The 20,617-nt window shown below is 38.4% G+C and overlaps 1 protein-coding gene across 3 annotated transcripts in view; it reads right to left on the reverse strand.

Moving 5' to 3' along the window:
• The window catches only part of LOC134217628 (fibrillin-1-like), a 355,498-nt gene that overhangs the window by 109,301 nt on the left and 225,580 nt on the right, over window positions 1-20,617 (reverse strand). For 2 of the 3 annotated variants that reach the window (XM_062696430.1, XM_062696429.1), the window contains exon 7: window positions 10,607-10,858. The exons of the other annotated variant lie outside the window; for it this stretch is intronic. In XM_062696430.1, coding sequence (XP_062552414.1) covers window positions 10,607-10,858 — 252 coding nt within the window. The remainder of the gene's footprint in view (window positions 1-10,606; window positions 10,859-20,617) is intronic. 3 annotated transcript variants of the gene reach the window in all.

The following is a 20,617-nucleotide window of genomic DNA, read 5'->3' on the forward strand; positions in this document are numbered from 1 at the left end:
AGTTTTACATTCAAATTCCAAGCACTATGGTACGAGCACAATTAGTTCTTGGAATTTGTTTTGTGATTTCCTAGACGTGAATTTTAATATAATTTCGAACCGTTTGAAGTTTTCATCAAAATTCGTGACAGTGTCTGAGATATTAGGAGTTGAAACATTTTTCGTTTTGCCCAATCTTACCCCCTAGGCCCAATGACACCCCGAACGACGGTATATCCGTTTAATGTTTCAATTATTGAATGGATGTTGGATGTAATCTGCACGATATTAAATAGAACGTCTGGGGGTCCCGTAGCTTAGGAGGCTACACGTTCGCCATATAGGCGGACGATCATCGGTTAAATTTCAAGCCACATCACCAACCTTTATCCAGTCATTGCACTACGGTCCAGGATATAGATTTACGCGGAAAGATGCATTTTACGCCAAAACTATATTTTTTTTTAGAAAAAGCTGTTGTTCTACAAAATTGTTCGAAATAGTAAGGCCATCATTATGGTGCTACCAAAAAATAGGGTGACCCATATAAAAAAATCAGAGAATTTTTTTTTTGAATGCTGACATGTTATGTTCAACAAAGTTGTAGCGCAGCTTGTTCCAATCAATTTTGCTAAACAAAACTTTTTTTGTAACTCTTAAGTTGGCTGGTTTAAAACAATTTTACTTAATTGGATTAGGGTGTACCTCAAAAAAACAGTATTTTTGATCTACTATTTTTGTTTTAGATTTTTCGTTATAATCGTTTTTTTGTCAAAATTACATTTTTTCATAAATTGATATCTCTGGTTAGGACAGACCAAAAAAATATGTTTATACGGCATTTGGAAGAGAAATATGTTATTTTTTATCTCACGTTTTACCAAATTTACTAAAATCATGTTTTTTTTTTCAAATAAATTGATGTAACTCGACAACGGAAGAAGATACAGCCAATATTCTTATAGCAAAACACGCGTTTTGAAAAGCCCAAAAAATAATGACATCCGTAAAAAATAAAAAATGAAATGAGCAGATCATAAATATTGTTTTTTGAGAGACACCCTAATCCTGGTAAGTAAAATTACTCTAAACAAGTGAGCTTAAAAGCTACATAAAAAGTTTATATAACAAAGTTGATTGGAAAAAGCTGCGCTACAACTTTGTAGAACATTTTATGTCAATATTCCGCAAAATAAAAAAAAAAATTCACATTTTTATAAAATGGTCCACCCTAGTTTTCGGTAACTCTATAATAAGGGCCCAAGTATCCAGAACAATTTTGTAGAACAATTTTTTTTTTTATTAAAAGTATGCTTTAGGCCGAAAATGCATTTTTTCTCGTAAATCTTGCAATACGATGATAATGATAAAACTTATAAAAAGTGCTAAAGCTGTAGATTTTTTTGTTTTTCATTTTTCACGAATAGAGACTTCTAGAGACTTTTGGGGCTTTTCAAAACGCGTGTTTTTCTATAAGAATATCGTCTATATCTTCTTCCATTGTTGAGGCATATCAATTTATTTTAAAAAAAACATGATTTTAGTAAAATTGGTAAAACTTGAGATAAAAAAATAACATATCCCCATTTTTTTGACATAATAAGGAATATGAATTTTTCTTTCAAATGCCGTGTAAACATATTTTTTTGGTCTGCCCTAACCGGAGATTTTTTTATTTTTTTTGTGTCTTTATTAAGGAGACTTTCAGCCCGAGGCTGGCTCGTCTCCGGAACCGGAGATATCAATTTATGGAAAAAAATGTAATTTTGACAGAAAAACGATTATAACTTTGGGTCGAAAAAAGATATTGAGCATATTCACCCATCAGAAGGTGTATTTTTTTGAGCTCTAAAAGTCACCTGAAGACGACTTTTTCGATAAATCTAAAATATTTTTAAAAATACTGTTTTTTGAGGTACACCCCAATCTAATTAAGTAAAATTGCTCTAAATCAGCCAACTTAAGAGCTACAGAAAAAGTTTCTTTAGCAAAATTGATTGGAATAAGCTGCGCTACAACTTTGTAGAACATAACATGTCAATATTCCGAGAAATAAAAAAAAAATATTTTTTCTAATTTTTTTTATATGGGCCACCCTATATTTTAGTTGCACCAGTTGCCTTACTATTTCGAAAATTTTTGTAGAACAACAGTTTTTTCTAAAAAAATTAGTTTTGGCGTAAAATGCATCTTTCCGCGTAAAGCTGTATCCTGGACCATAGTGCATTGGAAGACTATGCGAATGGTGCTATAGGGGACGCCCGTCCAACGCTCGACCATCATATCAACCAGTAGCTGCGACGTGTGACCCTCCTCAGCTGTAGTCATCTTCAGATCCAAACAACGGATACTGAACTGGCTTTACATAATGGATGGGCTACTATTGATGGACAAATGAACTGTGGCAGCGTAAGCAGGAGCGATATTCACTTCTACGCTGCTGATAAAGAATAAGTGAATCCAAGTGAATAAGTGAAGCCAAAATTTTGTCGAATATCATATGAGCATAATCTTGCGTGGAATTATCCGATTTTTATAAAACCAGATTATCGGACGCAAAAACTCTTCTAGTTTTCTGTAGTTATTCTAGATCTTAGATCAGTTTACGGGCATTACTGATGTTCCGAGTTTTCCTAAGGGTATGTTAAAAAAGATTTTTTTCTTCAACTTCTTAGCAATGTCCCTCCGAACGTTACCAGGTCATATAGCCCCTGAATGTGGAACGGTGTACGACTGTTCCCGTTTTTTCCTTTCGTGGATTCAACACTCTTCGTTGATCATGTTATTCATTACTGAATAATCCGATTACCGGTGAGTTACGAATTATCTATCAATTTCAACCCTGCATGGTGGGCCTGGCCATTTTAAAATTTGTGTCATATTTGTTTTATGCTGAAAATATTGATGCTGACAAGAAAATGCTCGGAAATTCAATCGACATTTCCAGGGAGGAAGGGCCGTTTGGCCTAAGGCTACTAAGCCGAAAGTTGTTTGGCCGAAAATACCATTAGGCCGAACAGACCATTAGGCCAAACGTCATTTGACCGGAAGGGTCATATAGCCGAACAGGTCAATTGGCCGAATAAGTTATTTGGCCGAATATCTCATTTGGCAGGACTGCGACTGGCCGAATGGGTTATTTGACCGAATAGGACATGTGGCCGAATAGGACGTTTGGTCGAATAGTACATTTAGCTGAATAAAACATTTGGCCAATTAGGACATTTGGCCGAATAGGTTATTTGACCGAACAGATCATAAGGCTGAATAGGTCATTTGACCGAACATGTCATTTGGCCGAATAGGTCAGTTGGAAAGTGAGAAATGAAGTGTGAAAAGCGAGATGTCGCACAGTGAGAAGTGTGAAGAGGTAGTGAGACGTCTCACTATCCACTTCGCGCTTATCACTTTCTACAGTGAGACATTTCACAGTGAGAAGTGAGAAATGATGAGTGATAAGTGAAACATCTCACTTCTCACTTTGCACTACTCCCTTTTCACAGTGAGAAGTGAGAAATGAGGAGTGAGAAATTAGACGGCTCAATTCTCACTTCTCACTGTGAAATCACTGAGAGTGAGAAGCACGGAGTGAGTAGTGAGACGTCTCACTGCCTACTTCACACTACTCACTTTTCCGAATGAGAAGTGGGAAATAAGTAGTGAGAAGTGAGATGTTTCTTTTCACATCTCATTCCGTACTTTTCAAATAACCTATTCGGCCAAATGTCATGTCCGGTCAAATGTCCTATTCCGCATAATGTCAAATTCGGCCAAATGATCTATTCGGCCAAATGACCTATTCGGCCAAATAAGCTATTTAGCTGGATGACCAGTTCTGCCAAATTACTTTCGGCCAGATGAGTTACGGCCAAACGATCCTACCCTATTAACCAATTGATCAAACTTTTGATAGTATTCATTATTATTATTATTGTTATTATGTATACTACAATTTCATTTTAGGTCCATATCTCACAACTTATTATCCAACTTGTCATTTGCTTTTCTGCAGATATTCTTATTATACCATGGTATAATAGGAATATCATCTATTTTATCTCAATATTGAATTCATTCTCCTACATTTCTTTCAAGTTTGGTTCGGAATACAGTAATATTCCAATTTTTTCACCCCACTGCACAGTGGCTAAAATCGTGTTTTAAGCGCGTTTATTTAATAGTACCTTTATTATGTCTTCGAGACATTTTGTCAGTATGTCGATGCGCTTCTTCAAAGGTATGAAGCCTTATGATCAATCCCCCCAAAAGTGAGATGAAAAAAATATTTTTTTCAATTTACAACATGCAAGGTATATGTCTTCGCGAAAGTTGTAGCAAAAGTTTCCCTGGAAATCTTTTTCGAAGACACCAAGTTCGTAATTTCGTTACTTTTGGAGACTTATTGCTTTTTATGTCAACAAGTTTTGAACATGTTCGACGTATATGCATACAAGCATATGGAGACGCATGGTGCGCTGATTCATTAACTCCTTGTGATGGGAGATTGATTTTGCTTTGCATAGTAGGAAATGTTTTTTGATGAAACATTCCTTACATTCGCTTACAACTCTACAGTTCAGGTATTAATTTAAAGTTCATTACTTGTACTTTGTTATGCGCATAATATATGCGTATGCGTATATTACCTTTAACCGATTTGCTCGCAACAAGTTGCATTCGGCGTGAAATCCTGTCCCATTGTTTCCTATTGAAAATTGGCTATATCGGACTATGGGAATAGAAGTTATGGTCAAAATACTTTTTTACGCCAGAAACGCGTAGGGGAAACCACCAAATGTTTAACGGCTAATTTTGTCGCCTATTGTTGAACTCCCATAAGAAATGCACGTACGTTTAACAATAGGCGAAGAAATTAGCCGTTCGACATTTGGCGAATTACCCTAGTATGTGTGTGCGCAAAAAATCTCGCCAACTTTTTAGGCACTTACCGCATTCGACGCGGAATCTTGTCTTATTGTTTCCTATTGAAAATTGGCAAGATCGGACTATGGGCTCAGAAGTTATGGCCAAAATACTTTGTTTCATACCAAAATTGCGTGGAAATTACTCGAAAGAAACGAGAAAAGGCACCATCACCACTAGGTGGATTTAAGTGATGAACTTTGTTAAAACTTAAAAATCACTCTAATAAAGTATAAAAAAAAACTAGGTGGATTTATCTGGGTTTTGATTTATGTGGAACTACTCCCCCGCTTAATAACCGATTCCAATGTAATATAAAATAAGGAATATAAAAATAATATTACCTGTCTCCAAGAGCATAAATTATATTCTTCATTCCATCTCTAATAATCAGAAATTAGAACAAATGCCTAATAAAATCTAAGAATATAAAAAAAAAATCTCAATTTTTATGTTAAATAGTAGAAAGATGCACAAAAATATTCTCAAAAATTAGCATTGGTCATATCTGACAAACGATTCGATCCTGTTATCAATAAAGTTGAAAACCTATATTGTTTATATTTCATAAAATATTTGGTTTTACAGATATTTGAAAAATATTCATTTAACTGCTCTGCCGCAGAAAATACACACGAATACAATGGCTGTTTTTTAAATCATCAATATAGCAGAATATGCATTTCTAATACGTTGACTAATATTGAGCTTTTATTTCTACTAAAATTAAATTGTTGAAATTCAATCGTAACAAATAAGAAAATGTTACACTACAAAAAAAATCTGAAGGGTTATGTACAAGACACGACCGCCCAACGTAAACTACGTAAAACAGTTTGGTGTATTGAGGAATGTAGTCATATTTTAAGATAATTCATTCGATTACTTATGTCACTGGTTTAGAACAAAATTACCATAACTCAAAATTAAAAAAAAATGTTGGACACCGTAGTCAGGGGCGACGTCAGCGCCCACCGACAGTCTGGAGCAGTACTGGTAGTTTTCGTGACTGTCATGTGAAAGCGAAAACAGTTGCATTTTCATTTTCAACAGACCAAATGAAAATGTAGCCGTCTGCCGGTCACCTGTCACATTACAAGCAGCCATGATGGGAATGTTGCTTTGTTTTGAAATCTAAATTTCCAAATAGTTTTAAAAGATTTGTGCAAATAACGATGACTAGTCGATAATATGATTGTATTGTTTTTGATTTTCGAGTTAGAAGTAACATTATTGAAGAAGAAACAGCTTGTTTACAATAGTTTGTTGCGCTTTCATGAAATAAAAATCCGTGAAAATTTGACAGAATTCCTTTCATTGTTTATGTTTTCTATGAAAGCGGGAAAGAATAAAATGTAAATATCGCGTGACCTCTCTCAATGAAAATAAAAATCTCAGTACTGGTCTGGAGGTCGGATAACAAAATCGTTCAAAAAGGTCACTTATAATTCAGTTTTATTGTTCTCAGATACATTAAATCCAATCTACAAGCATTCTGTGTCGTAGGAACAGTGATGCATTGTCACCCCATTTGACCCGTTGTCTCCCGACGACGGTACGATAACTTAAAATTTTAAGTTTAAAACCCAAGTGGTAATAATGCTTTTCGCGACTCCAACTGTTGTATTCGACTTAGAGTAAAATTAGCATTGATTCAGTTTCATTCCAAATTTTCGACCACTATTCTAGTTTGAATTTGGAGCAAAATAGAACAAACTCGCTGGTTTCCCCAGCATTGTTCCATTCGTGTTTTAAAATGATGAAATAAATTAAATAATTATGTTGCTGCCAGGAAAGGTACCGTAATTGCAAAGAGGATTGATCCGTAGTTAAAATGATCATTCATACACCAAAATAATTGACAAAAATTTGAATCTCGTGATTCATTCGTTCAAACATGCAGAAAATAGAACTGAGCGTTATACCATTTTAAGTTTTTGACAGTTGACTGGTATAAAAAATGAATCTAGAACAGCTGCTGGGAAAATGAATCTTTCAGATTCATATCTAAAATGACAGCCCGAACAATTTGAACCATTGCTGATTTTGTTCTTAGTGTGGTTAGTGGTTAGAGCAGCACCCCCTTTTCCTATCTGCAACGTTTATTTATCGAAAGCGTTCCAACTGTATATCTTGATTTTTTGTACATCACTAGTGTAGTAATATATAGGTGGAAATAGTAGAGTATGATTTTTAAATATGCAGAAATACTATTTTGAAATAAAAATAACTCTATAATTGATGTTGTTAAAAGAAATTCGAATAATTTTTCGAGAGTGTCCATTGATGTGTGACATAATGACATAAAGTCTAATGACGAAATGTCAGATGATCAAGAAGAACCTAACTTAATTCACCGAGGGGTGATACTGCCTTTCTCGCATTTAGCTAAGACACCAACCTTATATGGCGCTTATAGAGTTCGATTCCATTTTCTTAATATCTTTTAAATGCAATGGTCGATCGTTATCAAATTCAATAGTGATCAACAAGGCTTTGTCCCCTGTCGATTCAGTTCGACGAGCTGAGTCGATTGGTATATAATATCATGGGTTTCCGAGCCTTCTATGAAAAGTTCGATAATGTTGGTGTAAAATGCTAGCATTTCGGTACAACTTTGTTGTACGTGAAAGGCAAAAATGATTCATATGATGTCGTTCCGAAAGATGAATCATCTATGCATCACTAGCGTAAGATGGTTATGATATCCCAAGCAGCACAAGTTAAGCCAATCTTGTTGCAGTAACCACATTGTGACATAATCCGGTCATATATAAGTAGCTGTAATCGATACGCAATATGTTTGTTCCTGGGGGTGTATACTGGGGAGTGCGTGTACCACGATTTAGCGATTTTACGACAGATGCGACATGATACGCATCGGCCCTGGACCTTACAAAGAATCTCTGCTCTGGTTACGGACAAGCAGGTGTCTTTGTCCAATGGTAGTCAGTGCATCGAGCCATCACTGCTGGAGGAATACGAGCCTTGGACTTTTGTCAGAATCTCCGCCTGTTAGTTGGTGTGACGAGGCATCGCTAACGGAGAAGGGATAGTCGTATTGTCGAATACGACAAAGAAGCGAAAGTCGATAAAACCCGGTTGCGACAACTAGAAATCAAAAAATACTAGCCATGTACTGTTTTGACTCAAATTCCGAACATGACTCATGCCTCATGACTCAAATGCCCATTTTAACTTTATTCGTGTAATTTTCTCCACAGAAGCTTGAATTCGTTTGTTATCTTGGTCCTCAGTGCAGAAAACCAATGACAGTTTAAGTTTTAGGGCGCTAAAACACCAATAGTGTTCGAATTATGAGTCATGTTTGGGAATTGTGTCAGAAGGGTACCATAAACCAAGCCATTCGGTTGAGATGCGCCAGAGTAGTAAACGTTGTGGACGGGAATAGGGTGTGTGTGCTATTTAATTACAATCTAACTCCCACTATCTGGCGTTGAAATTATGGATAACATATTCGTGCAACCATGTTATTAATATAATTGCAAGAATCTTAGATCCATGAGCTAGAAGGTAATAGCTCTATTGTAACCTATAGCCCGTTTCATGAAAGTATTCGTTCCAAAGCTACAGCCGTATACAATAAGCCCCGCATGAATTTTACCCACAGAGTATCTGAAATGCATTCACACTTCCTGAATTAAAATTGAATCCTTTTGATTTTGGCGCATATTTAATATCTAAAATATGATTAACAATTTGAAGTTTATCATAAAATGGCTTATCATAATATTCATTTTCCTAAATTATCTTTGAATCGAACATGTTTGTTCATTTGCATTGTGATTATCGCATTATCACATTGCATTGCCGTTGCTAACAATCGATCATCCTATCCTTGCACAAACATGCGCTTGTATGTAGGGGAGAACGGTCCAAAATGCACCCCTGGGGCAAAATGGCCTCACTCATAAAATCACTCATATAATCTGTTGTAGAACATTTATGAACGAATATTACCATTACAATTCATAATTAGTTATCCATCATTGAGCTCCATTGGAAAAATTTAGCAGAATCCCTTCATATTTACTCAAATTTAGCAATTTGTTATTCTTCCACCACATCCGTAAGATTGTAGAAAAAACATTAAGAAAAAACAAACAACCATGCGTTCACCATCATTTTACATGCAATTGAGTCATTTTAGACCACCATTCGGGCGTTTTGCCCCAGGCCTATTTTCAAAACATTTTTTAAATGCGTTAGAAAGTCATGAAAACCTTATTGTTTTGAATAGGAGATTGTGAAATGTAGCTGCGTTTGTGAATTTTGCACCTATACGTTGAAATCGTTGGGTATTTTTGTTTATATGGGCGAAAACATCGAAAAAGCTTAAGGGGTGCATTTTGGACCGTTCTCCCCTATATCACTTTTTATGCACTATACGTTACATACTATGCCGACCGCGGTCACTGCTCTGGAACCAAGGAGCTGGACTTTACTAAGGTGGCGCAGATCAGCGTTGCGTGCTACTAGTTGTCTCTTTTACTCTCCCGCTGATCTTATGCAACGCAAATAGTGACGTCACTATTTGCGTTGCATAAGATCAGCGAGAGAATAAAAGAGACAACTAGTGGAACGCAACGCTGATCTGCGCCACCTTAGTAAAGTCTAGCTCATTGCTCTGGAATTACTTTGTGTGCCAAGTTGGTGCGAAGCACCGCACAAAAGCCAACCACACTGAACGACGACGGCCAAAATGAGACTCATGTTGCGAACGGGAAAATAAGGTGCTGCCAAAATGGTCCAATGCTCTAGTTTAACGTTGATAATCAAAAGTTTCAGTAAAACTGGCAAATTGGTGGAGAGTTTCAGAGTCGTTTGATATATAAATCCAAAAATCCATCGAAAGATAAATGCACTATTATCGTTCAAAATCTATTGAAATCCTATCATACCCTTACATGATTTCGTGACGGTCTCGGATTTGGAAATTTTCATTTGTCACCCTGTATCCGAGTCTTCCCCTTAGACGTAGTTTACGTCAAAATTACCTAGAAGAAAAAACAGCTTTCTGCCCTACCATATAAGCACATAGTAATATCATCACTAATGCTACATCTACCCTTCCTTGTACCTAATCGCATGGAGTCGAATGGTCTGTTTTTCAATTTTAAAAATCCGTAACCGACGCAACACTTCGCATCAGTCTCTGACATACTCCGCCGATTTGGTGGTGATGATTTGATGGAAAGGCAGTTTTTCCCATCCTTTCCACCCTTTCCCCCTATCCGTCCGGAAGTTCTTTGACGTTTTGGGATGGATGGCGAAACTTTTTCCTCTATTGCCATTTGTTGGATGGACTTGTTGTAGTACAATAGTTGTTGGTTCGCAAGCTCAGTAGAGCAGTAGCAAAAGCATCAAGCAGCAGTCAGCAGCGTGGTATGTTTGCATAACAAAAGCATCAAAGGCGCAAGAATGTTTGAGGATGAATAATTTATGACTTTGAAATGTAGTTTCGATGCAGATTTTCCGCTGCACTTCCCGTCCCGCAATCGATGTCGATGTTCCGGTGAGCAAGTCAGCAAGCTTTCGGTTCATGTTGGAGTGAAACTCGTGCAACTGAGCTGAATATTCATCGCGCGCAGCAGAGAATTAGTTACGAGAGGCAGCAAAAGTGGCAGCGAAAGAATGCAAAATTGAATTTTACGGAGGATGCACAACTGAAATCCTATCATACCTTGACACGTTTTCCAATCGTCCCCAAGGTAGAACCCCTTCGGACAGAGACAATAGATACGGCCCATCGTACTCAAGCACTGGTGGGAGCAGCCGGCCTTGGGGCAATCGCTGGCGTCTTCACAGCCGTGACCGTCCGCCGACAGGCGAGTATTCGGCAGTCCTTCGCAGGTGCAATTGTAAGTGGCCCACTGATTGATGCACGTGTCCTGACACGGGCCGTGGCCATTCCGTAGCAAGCACTCGTTGATGTCTGGATGGATGGTTGAGAAGACAGGTGAGCCGAATGTGTGATTGATCACTCATATGAACAGAAATCAGTAAACACGCTGCCTTGTTAACGAAACTGAAGCTTCAACCAATATTATTATCCTCTGAATTAATCCGATTTGATATACTGTACTGGTTTTGGCATCAAACAGATTTAATCCGGTTATGATTACTGATTTGATGAATTCGACATTAGAAACCCCCGGTGGCATATTTTAATTGGGGGTACATTTCTACGTAATTAATTTACCGACTAATGCTAAAACCCAAATATCATTATTTCAATAATTAGGCTCAAATGTTAATTCAAATATGAACGATGCTTATTCTGACAATATTATGTCGAAAATTATGTATTATCCCATGACAATTTTCATCATTTTTCATCTCTGGACTGCAAGCAATTTTCAGATTGATAAGCAGATTGACAAACGGTTATCGAATGCAATACAGAAATATCATTGATCAACCTCAAATCGTGCAGAGGAACAATGAACTTGCAGTTTACAAACAAATCATTCTCATAGTGAAAACCCTTAAAGATTGCTTAGAAGAAGCAATATCAAGCATAGGGTGCGTTGAGAGGTATCGAAGCCCCAAGTGGTGGGAATCTGTTAATTAGATTTTTAATTAAGTGTAGGTTATCTTGTAATTTTTATTTCATAATATATTTTCATCAACTTTATTCAACTGTCTGTGCGTCTAAAGTTTAACGTTGATCAGATCTCTGACCTACATAGTTTACACATCTCATAACAAATCTATGTCATCACAGATCTATGTATGTCTGCTCACCATTAAACAGTTCACACCCACTCGTGAAACACAACCGCAACTAGAAGCGATACTTCACACAAACATTTTTAATTGCAAAAATTTACGCTTTGAAAACACGGGAAAATATGTCATGGCGTAAGGATTCCTTCTTTCGTTTTGAGCAAGGACATAAAAACAGTTTGTAGTTTCATTCCACGGTAAAATAGAGAAGGATGGTTTAAAATGCACCTATGCAATACTCGAATTGAAAAACAAAATTTTCCATATAGGGGATAACATGTATGCTGCATCACTCCTATTACTTACACAACAGTAAACATTCATTGACTTCCAATTTAAGTCGTTTGGGATTTTAATTGTTTATTATTAAAACAATGAATGCTCTAAATATAAATTTTCTCTTCATATTCTAACAGAAGACAATGACACACTGAATAATCAAGAAATAAACCCATTTTCCAATTTGAGACAATATCTAGAAGTTGATTAATGTTAAAATAATTTAGTATTGATCAGTAGATTAACTTTGAACCTTATGCACCCTAAAACGGTCATAAATACATAGTAGCTATATGTTTATTATTTGTCACTAAATAACAAATAATGCTCTTTAGTGCATTTTAATGCAATTTACACCACTTTAGCAAGGAGTGCCGGTCCCATTCAAACTTGCTATGACGAGATAGCGTTGAGATAACCAACGTAGGAAGGAACATTTCTAAAAAGCCGCTGCTATCTTTTCCCACCTTCCTTCACCTCAAAAACCCCTCGCCATTTCACGAGAACGTTGATGCAATTTTCCCACAGTTTTATGGTTAACACCCAAAAGGCCAAGCTCTTTGAGAAAGCGATTTTTGATTTTGAAAAAATCATAACTTTTTTATTTTTTGTCCAATCTTGATGAAATTTTGACACAAGGTCCAATTTTTATTCTAGTTTTGGCTGCACACTGAGTTTTTCGGAATTTCTGGATGGTTCCGGAATTATTCCAGATTCCCTTGGGGTACCAGCAAACTGGTGTTTGGGGTATTTCGCCAGTTACTCAATTTTTCTCCATGGAACCCATATCAAACAGTATGAAACAATATTGCCACACTAATAACGACTCTCATAGCGATTTTTCCGAAAGTAAGTCTTCCATACGGACATCCACAGGAAGCTTCCAAATGTCCCCAGGGAACCTGTAATGGGGACAATTTCGATTTTGCTCGAAACATGTCGTGCGACGGCTCTTTCTTCACAATTTTTCATGAATATACTCGCTGTTGTTATAAAAGTGGTCTATGGTCAATTTGGCCACTCTTGTGACGCCCGGAATGCCCCCAGGGAACCTGTAAAGGGGACAATTTCGATTTTGCTCCGAAACATGTCGTGCGACGGCTCTTTCTTCACAATTTTTACTGACTATACTTGCTGTTGTTATAAAAATGGCCATTGGTCAATTTGGCCACTCTTGTGACGCCCGGAATGCCCCCAGGGAACCTGTAAAGGGGACAATTTCGATTTTGCTCCGAAACATGTCGTGCGACGGCTCTTTCTTCACAATTTTTCATGACTATACTTGCTGTTGTTATAAAAGTGGCCATTGGTCAATTTGGCCACTCTTGTGACGCCTGGAATGCCCCCAGGGAACCTGTAAAGGGGACAATTTCGATTTTGCTCCGAAACATGTCGTGCGACGGCTCTTTCTTCATAATTTTTCATGAATATACTCGCTGTTGTTATAAAAGTGGTCTATGGCCAATTTGACCGCTCTTGTGACGGCCGGAATGCCCCCAGGGAACCTGTAAAGGGGACAATTTCGATTTTGCTCCGAAACATGTCGTGCAACGGCTCTTTCTTCACAATTTTTCATGACTATACTTGCTGTTGTTATAAAAGTGGCCATTGGTCAGTTTAACCGCTCTCGTGACGCCCGGAATGCCCCCAAGGAACCTGTAAAGGGGACAATTTCGATTTTGCTCCGAAACATGTCGTGTGACGGCTCTTTATTCACATTTTTTCATGACTATACTTGCTGTTGTTATAAAAGTGGCCATTGGTCAATTTGGCCACTCTTGTGACGCCCGGAATGCCCCCAGGGAACCTGTAAAGGGGACAATTTCGATTTTGCTCCGAAACATGTCGTGCGACGGCTCTTTCTTCACATTTTTTCATGACTATACTTGCTGTTGTTATAAAAGTGGCCATTGGTCAATTTGGCCACTCTTGTGACGCCCGGAATGCCCCCAGGGAACCTGTAAAGGGGACAATTTCGATTTTGCTCCGAAACATGTCGTGTGACGGCTCTTTATTCACAATTTTCCATGAACATACTCGCTGTTGTTATAAAAGTGGTATATGGTCAATTTGGCCACTCTTGTGACGCCCGGAATGCCCCCAGGGAACCTTTAAAGGGGACAATTTTGATTTTGCTTCGAAACATGTCGTGTGACGGCTCTTTCTTCACAATTTTCCATGAATATACTCGCTGTTGTTATAAAAGTGGCCATTGGTCAGTTTGGCCACTCTTGTGACGCCCGGAATACTCCCAAGAAACCTGTAAAGGGGACAATTTCGATTTTGCTCCGAAACATAACACGCGACGACTCTTTCTTCACAATTTGTTATGAATATTTTCGCTGTTCTTACAAAAATGGTCATTGGACAGTTTGGCCACTCTTGGGACACCCGGAATGCTCTCAAGGAACATTTAAATGGGACAATTTCGATCTTGCTCCGAAACATGTCGTCAACTGAGGCGAAAGGTGCTATGGCGAAAAAAACAATTTCTCGTGTCAAGTCTGCTACTGAAAAAAATGTACTATAGACGTGGGTGCTGCTGAAAGAGTCGTCTTTTTGATCTCAAGCGAGTGAAGGGGTATTTTGAAAATATTCCCATGAGCAAAAATATTTTGCAGTTACTTAGTTGTCAAAAATTTCTCGCTCTTAAGGGCGCATGAGGGCGCACAAATACGCGATACTCGACAAATCGATTTTATTCGAACCTTCCAGCAATAGACTAAAAATCAGCTAAAGCGATAAAACCTGTAGAAATAATGTCCTCACAAGTACATAATTTATTTGAAAAAGACTCACAGGAATAAAATATGTTGTCCAAATACACAATATTCTGTAATATGTAACATAGACTGAAAAACAAATGCTGTAATAATATGTTCAAGTTCATGAAAAGTTAGTACGTACCCCCAACTCGATTTTCCAGCAGTCAGTTCAACGGATACGGGCATCGAGTTTTTTTTAACTAATTGCATGAAAAGGTGCTTCCGTCGCAAGCAGTTTATCCTCCAACGGGATTCGAAATTCGAGTCTTTAAATTATCTGCAGGGTAACATTAATTATGTTTTATTTCTGAGACTGCTGTTGGTAGCGAGGACTAAATACGATATATCGTAAACCGTAACACACTACGTCAAAGTGATTACCGTGTTAAGGGAAAAAAATATATGTATGTATGAATGTCATCATTATTTTCAATAAACTTTCACACAGTTCTGTTTTTTTCTTGAATATCTGAAACATCATAATTCTGCTTCTCAGATTCCCCAGTAAGGGTCAGTTCTCAAATTACGTAACGCTTTTTGGGGGGGGGGAGGTCCAACTTGCGTTATACTTTGTTACACTAAAAGGTGGGAGAGGGGGTGGGTGCTACCAAATGTTACGCATAACGCGAATAAAAATTTATTTGAATGTGTATTTTTTAATCACTGATTGAAGTAATTTCTGTTTATCGTTATCGTATATTGGCGACATAGCGGGACTGATATGTATAAAAATACTAAAAGGACGTTGTATTTCTCGACACCACAATTCCACAAAACTATCTAAATGGTTATGATGGCAAATTCTATTCTTGTTTCTACTAGCTGCATTATTGATATCCTTGATTTTTGATTATGTGCCGTCCCTATTCTAACAGTGTTCAAAAAATACCAAAACCCAAATGCTTTAGAGAAGGAAAAAAAATCTGCCTTTAAAATTTTTACAGTTACGTGTTAAGTGGGGGAGGGAGGGGGTACCAAAATTGTTATTTTTTGTTACGAGGGGGAGGGAGGGGGTAAAAAACTCGGATTTTTGCGTTACGTAATTTGTGAACAGCTCCTAAGTCCTGGTTGAAAATTTACTTTTCCTCCGACTTCAAGACAGCTTCACTAGTTCTTTAAACTATTTCTATGTGTGCACATTTAGATTACTCGAGGCTACTGCAAGCAGCGAAGGGCTAGTAGGATATCGTAAGGGACAATATACGGAATATCAGGTAGAAATGACAGAATGCTTCATTACTTATTCAAAACACCCATCACTTGTAACTATGAAATAATCAGCCATTGGCTGTGATTTTACTTTAAACATTCTAACGAATACCGTAATTCTACTTGCTTTCATATATACTCACGATGTCAAGCGTGAATTATAGCAAAGCCTGTTTCTATTTGTTCCTCTTTTGACTGGTGCCGCATCAAAATCAATGACTGTCATCGTCAAAATTCTTGGAATTCTATAATCCCATTGTACTGTATTATGTGGCCATCGATGAAACACAAAGTATTCGGTGATATATCATTTACAGCCTTTTGCAAATAGAAGCCGGTTGTAGAGATGTCGCAAATTAATCGATTACTTCGATTAATCGATTCATCATTGTGATAATCGATTAATTTTGATTCGATTATTACCCAACGATTAATCGATTCAATAATCGAGAGGAATCGTGAGTAATCGATTAGTTACTAATCGATTAATCAGAATTTTACGACATCATAAGGATGTCGAAAATTAATTGATTATTTTGATTAATCGATTCATCGTTGTGATAATCGATTAATTTTGAATCAATTACTATACAATGATTAATCGATTCAATAATCGACAAGAATCAAGAGTAATCGATTAGTAACTAATCGATTAATCGGGATTTTATGACATCTCTAGCCGGTTGCGACAGTATATAGATGCAAAAGGGCTTGTTTTTATCTGAATTTTAAATCTTACTTTTCTTCGTATCGATACAATTTTCAAATCCAGTTGTCAAGCGATATTGAGATTGACCTGTTGTTAAAATGTAGAGCTCATTGGAGACGGATCTAGTCAACGTGCATTCTGATGTCGACGAATTCGTCTGTGATCTGAACAGCGACGAAGAGCTTTTTGAAGAGCATCCGTTTGCATACGAAGAGGATGAAACGACATTTTTTAACAAATCAGGAGATTTTAAGTGGTCAACAAAGCGGCTTTCCAAAGTTCGTAAAAATGATGCAAAACATGAACGTGACAAAAGTTTCAATTTAAGTTTAAGTAAAATAAGTTCACCTAAAAAAGCATTTATGAAGTTTTTCGACGAGGAGATGATTGATAGGTTAATGCTATACACAAATACGTAAGCTGCTGCAAGGAGTTATACCAATTATCATCCCTCGACCACTTTATTCGACCATCGACCACGACCACAGCGAGTATATTAATGAAAAATTGTGAAGAAAGAGTCGTCACACGACATGTTTCGGAGCAAAATCGAAATTGTCCCCTTTACAGGTTCCCTGGGGGCATTCCGGGCGTCACAAGAGTGGCCAAACTGACCATAGACCACTTTCATAACAACAGCGAGTATATTAATGAAAAATTGTGAAGACAGAGCCGTCGCACGACATGTTTCGGAGCAAAATCGAAATTGTCCCCTTTACAGATCCCTTGGGGCATTCCGGGCGTCACGAGAGCGGTCAAACTGACCAATGGCCACTTTTATAACAACAGCGAGTATGTTCATGAAAAATTATGAAGAAAGAGCCGTCGCACGACATGTTTCGGAGCAAAATCGAAATTGTCCCCTTTACAGATTCCTTGGGGGCATTCCGGGCGTCACGAGAGCGGTCAAACTGACCAATGGCCACTTTTATAACAACAGCGAGTATATTCATGAAAAATTATGAAGAAAGAGCCGTCACACGACATGTTTCGGAGCAAAATCGAAATTGTCCCCTTTACAGGTTCCCTGGGGGCATTCCGGGCGTCACAAGAGTGGCCAAACTGACCATAGACCACTTTCATAACAACAGCGAGTATATTCATGAAAAATTATGAAGAAAGAGCCGTCGCACGACATGTTTCGGAGCAAAATCGAAATTGTCCCCTTTACAGGTTCCCTGGGAGCATTCCGGGCGTCACAAGAGTGGCCAAACTGACCATAGACCACTTTTATAACAACAGCGGGTATATTCATGAAAAATTATGAAGAAAGAGCCGTCGCACGACATGTTTCGGAGCAAAATCGAAATTGTCCCCTTTACAGGTTCCCTGGGGGCATTCCGGGCGTCACAAGAGTGGCCAAATTGACCATAGACCACTTTTATAACAACAGCGAGTATATTCATGAAAAATTATGAAGAAAGAGCCGTCGCGACATGTTTCGGAGCAAAATCGAAATTGTCCCCTTTACAGGTTCCCTGGGGGCATTCCGGGCGTCACAAGAGTGGCCAAATTGACCATAGACCACTTTTATAACAACAGCGAGTATATTCATGAAAAATTATGAAGAAAGAGCCGTCGCACGACATGTTTCGGAGCAAAATCGAAATTGTCCCCTTTACAGGTTCCCTGGGGGCATTCCAGGCGTCACAAGAGTGGCCAAATTGACCAATGGCCACTTTTATAACAACAGCAAGTATAGTCATGAAAAATTGTGAAGAAAGAGCCGTCGCACGACATGTTTCGGAGCAAAATCGAAATTGTCCCCTTTACAGGTTCCCTGGGGGCATTCCGGGCGTCACAAGAGTGGCCAAATTGACCATAGACCACTTTCATAACAACAGCGAGTATATTCATGAAAAATTATGAAGAAAGAGCCGTCGCACGACATGTTTCGGAGCAAAATCGAAATTGTCCTCTTTACAGGTTCCCTGGGGGCATTCCGGGCGTCACAAGAGTGGCCAAATTGACCAATGGCCACTTTTATAACAACAGCAAGTATAGTCATGAAAAATTGTGAAGAAAGAGCCGTCGCACGACATGTTTCGGAGCAAAATCGAAATTGTCCCCTTTACAGGTTCCCTGGGGGCATTCCGGGCGTCACAAGAGTGGCCAAATTGACCATAGACCACTTTTATAACAACAGCGGGTATATTCATGAAAAATTATGAAGAAAGAGCCGTCGCACGACATGTTTCGGAGCAAAATCGAAATTGTCCCCTTTACAGGTTCCCTGGGGGCATTCCGGGCGTCACAAGAGTGGCCAAACTGACCATAGACCACTTTCATAACAACAGCGAGTATATTCATGAAAAATTGTGAAGAAAGAGCCGTCGCACGACATGTTTCGGAGCAAAATCGAAATTGTCCCCTTTACAGGTTCCTTGGGGGCATTCCGGGCGTCACGAGAGCGGTCAAACTGACCAATGGCCACTTTTATAACAACAGCGAGTATATTCATGAAAAATTGTGAAGAAAGAGCCGTCGCACGACATGTTTCGGAGCAAAATCGAAATTGTCCCCTTTACAGGTTCCCTGGGGGCATTCCGGGCGTCACGAGAGCGGTCAAACTGACCAATGGCCACTTTTATAACAACAGCGAGTATATTCATGAAAAATTATGAAGAAAGAGCCGTCGCACGACATGTTTCGGAGCAAAATCGAAATTGTCCCCTTTACAGGTTCCCTGGGGGCATTCCAGGCGTCACAAGAGTGGCCAAATTGACCAATGGCCACTTTTATAACAACAGCAAGTATAGTCATGAAAAATTGTGAAGAAAGAGCCGTCGCACGACATGTTTCGGAGCAAAATCGAAATTGTCCCCTTTACAGGTTCCCTGGGGGCATTCCGGGCGTCACAAGAGTGGCCAAATTGACCAATGGCCACTTTTATAACAACAGCAAGTATATTCATGAAAAATTGTGAAGAAAGAGCCGTCGCACGACATGTTTCGGAGCAAAATCGAAATTGTCCCCATTACAGGTTCCCTGGGGACATTTGGAAGCTTCCTGGGGATGTCCGTATGGAAGACTTACTTTCGGAAAAATCGCTATGAGAGTCGTTATTAGTGTGGCAATATTGTTTCATACTGTTTGATATGGGTTCCATGGAGAAAAATTGAGTAACTGGCGAAATACCCCAAACACCAGTTTGCTGGTACCCCAAGGGAATCTGGAATAATTCCGGAACCATCCAGAAATTCCGAAAACTCAGTGTGCAGCCAAAACTAGAATAAAAAATTGGACCTTGTGTCAAAATTTCATCAAGATTGGACAAAAATAAAAAGTTAAGATTTTTCAAAATCAAAAATCGCTTTCTCAAAGAGCTTGGCCTTTTGGGTGTTAACATTGAGCGAGAAATTAAAAGCTGCCGCTACTTGAAGGACACTTTCCAAAAGACAAATCTGGTACAGCGTACCCCACCCCCCACATTTCTGTATGTTTGCAATGCTTTCGCGAATGAAATGGAGGGCCCTTCCATCTTCATCCACTCATTTCGGCGAAATGGATGCTTGGCTTTTGATATTCGCTGGCTGTTTCGCTATCAACCATCATTTTCGAGATAGCGCACCAGTCAGGTAATTTTTTGTCTGTCTTTGGTCGATGTTTTATTCTTTTTTTTTTTGTTTGAACACAGATTTCTTCCCAGTCATTAGCAAATTAACATCTCTAATGAATGGTGTGAGTCCCCCATTTATGCAGTTTGTGGTTTGCCTATAATGATGGTGTGGTTATCATTTTTCACAGTCTTGTTTCATATTCATTTAGCGAAAAGCATTCATCATTTAGCATACACTAAATGTACACGATGGCTTTTTTGCAGTAGAAGAGGACCTGACTGGAAGCGATTGGCACAGAATCGAGTTAAGAAATTATTTTGAGCTTTTTAGTGGAATGTCTTCACTTGTCATAAGACGAGTTTGTACAATCCCATTGAAATTCCACCAGTTAATTGTATCTTGACAGATACGTATTTCGACCTCAACAGTAAGGCCATCTCGTA

Source organism: Armigeres subalbatus, chromosome 2, assembly GCF_024139115.2.
Source record: "Armigeres subalbatus isolate Guangzhou_Male chromosome 2, GZ_Asu_2, whole genome shotgun sequence".
In the NCBI taxonomy this organism is placed as follows: domain Eukaryota; kingdom Metazoa; phylum Arthropoda; class Insecta; order Diptera; family Culicidae; genus Armigeres; species Armigeres subalbatus.